Below are 2,825 nucleotides of genomic sequence, written 5' to 3'. Positions count from 1 at the left end.
ACACCGATGGTCTGGGCGAATCGCTTGGTCAAACCGGCACCCTAAAAAACGCACGGAAGATAGGCATTTAATAATACTGTGCGTGGTTGTATGCTTAGGTTAAACTCTGTTAGTATGTGTTCCGAAGAATCCGGCATTTCGCATGTCACACTCCGCAACCAACTTACCTTCAGCTCGGCCAGAGTGAAACCACGACCCGGGCGGATCTTGGTGTTGTAGCGCTGCGACGGGCAGTGCACGATCGGGCGGATCGGTCCCTTTGCGGGACGCGGGAACACGGCCTTAGCCTTCTTGATACGGTTCTGTCTCCTGCGGTACTTGCGGGCCGGTTGGTTAAACCAGGTGCGAATGTGCCGCTGCCAGTACTTATGGAAGTGGCCATTCGAAATCATATGATTACCCTTCACCATCTTGGAGGGTTATTTTTTGTCGTGTGCCTAAAACGAGAATGCGGAAAAGAGGATGTTAGTGAAACATGAGAACACAATTTGTGTGAACCGTGGAACACAAAACCCGACATCGAAAATGCTTCGGTTCTGTCCAAACTACACTCTATTTACAGGCTTCGAAAACCTAAACTCGTTACATTCCATTCAAAAGGAAATCCAATTTAAGGCAGAGGTACAACCATTCTGCCGCACTTTCATTGAAAAAGGATGGCCGTCTTGAGGCTAATGTAGAATGCAGCTCGAATAGAAGCTGTTGACACCACGGAAAACAGATTGCTTTGTCGCAAATTAACCCATCGTTAAATAGTTTAGCAATGTAAATCAAGTGAAATTCCGTGTTTACAAGTTGTGCGGCATACTTCGAAATACACAAAGCTGAACTAAATGCTGAAATTATTCACGAAATTGCGGAAAATAAACGCACCTCAACAAAAATGTGTTCACACAAACACCGTAAGGCCGGAAAAGAGCGAAGTCAAAGTTGTTTTCCTGACATTTGCTGACGGCGCTTGACAGCAACAGAACTTCCGCTTGCGATGACATCGGCAGTGCTGCCAGAGAAGAAATATTGTGACCAATGTGGTTTTGAATGAAATGTTTAAGCATTTTAACCAGATAAATGTTAGTGTTTAGCCATAAGAAGCAACAAGAAAATGCTAATAACTATTCGAAATTTATTGTAGCTCACGCGGAGGTGAGAATTTATTAGTTTGCGGCTTAAAAATGTAACTAAATTAATTTCTTGTCATCGATGCTTCTAGGAACCGTGGCATTTTTAAAATGTGCGATAAAAAAAACATTTTCGACAAATGGTTTCAAATAAACGGTTAATGTTGTTTTAGTTTTTCAATTCTTCCCAATCATTTTCACGAAAGCATAAGAAGATAAGCTTAATTTTTAAACTCGAATAGATTGATAATGTTTTATAATATTGGTTGATATTGCGAATAAAATATAGTCTTAGAAGCACGATTTAAGAGTCATTCGAAATAAATAACAGAACTTCTAAACACTACATTATTGTAGAAATTTACTTCAATAAAAATGTGCTTATCGTGCATTTCACATTATTCACACACGCACATTTTTCGAATATGCTCTGATGGTTTACATTAATTCAAAACTTTTATAGAAATTGGACTGTAGTAAATTGAGTTGAAACTTATAACCCTGAAAAGTGTGTTTGTTGCCCCTTGCGGTGTTCGCCGGTCCATCGCTCAACTTTCCTACATCTAATGAAGAAAGTCGATAGCATTAGACAACCGCTAGAAACAGGCAGATAGCAACACAAGCGCACCGCTCATTGGGGGCCAAATCCTTGGGTCGGGTTTGTTTGGACTATCGGTGCGATCAAACCGGGCAATGGCTTAGAACAGAACGCTGGCAAAGGCGGTACGTTTGGCGTATATCCTTTCCCAGCGAGAGCGCTTCCCGGCCGGATCGTGTGTACCAGTCAAATGAATAATTTTCGTTTCTCATCTGCCAAAAGTTCAGCAACGGATGAATATTCAAAAGCAGCAGCTTCCATCTTTCGTGCTGGGTCGCGAGACGTGAAGAGATACGGTTGTCCCATGATGCAACTCCGGAAGGCACTCATAAACCCGTTAGCATTCCGTCACACGACGGATTCCCTCCGGCACAGCGCGGTGGTAGTATTAGCGTTGCTTCAAATCTCGGCAAAAACGATGCATCTGCGTTCGCTCCGTTCCGTTCTCGCCAGCCTCCGCGGGGAAGGATTTATAAGCGTGGCCCAAAATCTCTCGGATTGTCCCGGCCACGGGAGGCTTCCGGAACAGGAAAAACACTTAAATGGTATTACCGCGAGGTAAATCCGTTATAAAGTGCGGGATTGCTGGCGTGTCATGATGATATGACGAGCGTGTTCCGGGACGAGTGTCACAGTTTGGAAGGTTATGAAAGTCAATTACGGGTGTCTTCTCCGTAGGGTCTTCTCCTCCGTAGGAATTCTGGGGCCTCCGAGCAAATGCCGGGAGCCGCTTTCTATTGTTTCCGCCCGTCAGAGGGCCAACTTTGTGTGTTTGGTGCAATGGGCTACAGATGAGCGGTGAGCCTGAAGCAGGCATGACGAAGTTGGATGGCGCCAAAAGTGGCCGTTGTTTTGCGATGCGCTGGGATGCCAAAGCTAGTGTGTCTAATCTGGCGTGTAACGTGTGTAGTTTGGGAGTCATCTTTCTCACCGCCTGCAAACGTGGGCCGTTGTAGTGCTGGTGGCAGTTTGAGAACTTTCCCGAAGAATCTGCCACTTTATATGGGAACTTTGAAGGAATTATTTCAAATATTCATCATTTTAAACAATAACACAACATTCTGCCCTCAGGTACGTAATCGGATGGAGTTTGCAATTATCATACTGAC

At 44.3% G+C, this 2,825-nt stretch overlaps 1 protein-coding gene across 1 annotated transcript; it reads right to left on the bottom strand.

The window, feature by feature from the left end:
• Window positions 1–5: 5 nt before the first annotated feature.
• LOC128276867 (60S ribosomal protein L13-like) lies at window positions 6–913 on the bottom strand (the record flags this gene model as incomplete). The annotated part of the gene is made up of 3 exons (XM_053015325.1): window positions 874–913; window positions 168–437; window positions 6–41 (listed from the first exon to the last, which is right to left on the bottom strand). Coding segments are annotated over exons 2-3 (279 nt in total), but the record flags the coding sequence as incomplete, so codon positions are not given.
• Window positions 914–2,825: the final 1,912 nt, after the last annotated feature.

Source organism: Anopheles cruzii, unplaced genomic scaffold (assembly GCF_943734635.1).
Source record: "Anopheles cruzii unplaced genomic scaffold, idAnoCruzAS_RS32_06 scaffold02741_ctg1, whole genome shotgun sequence".
In the NCBI taxonomy this organism is placed as follows: domain Eukaryota; kingdom Metazoa; phylum Arthropoda; class Insecta; order Diptera; family Culicidae; genus Anopheles; species Anopheles cruzii.
The sequence above is the reverse complement of the archived record's forward strand: the minus strand, read 5'-3'. Positions and strand labels throughout refer to the sequence as shown.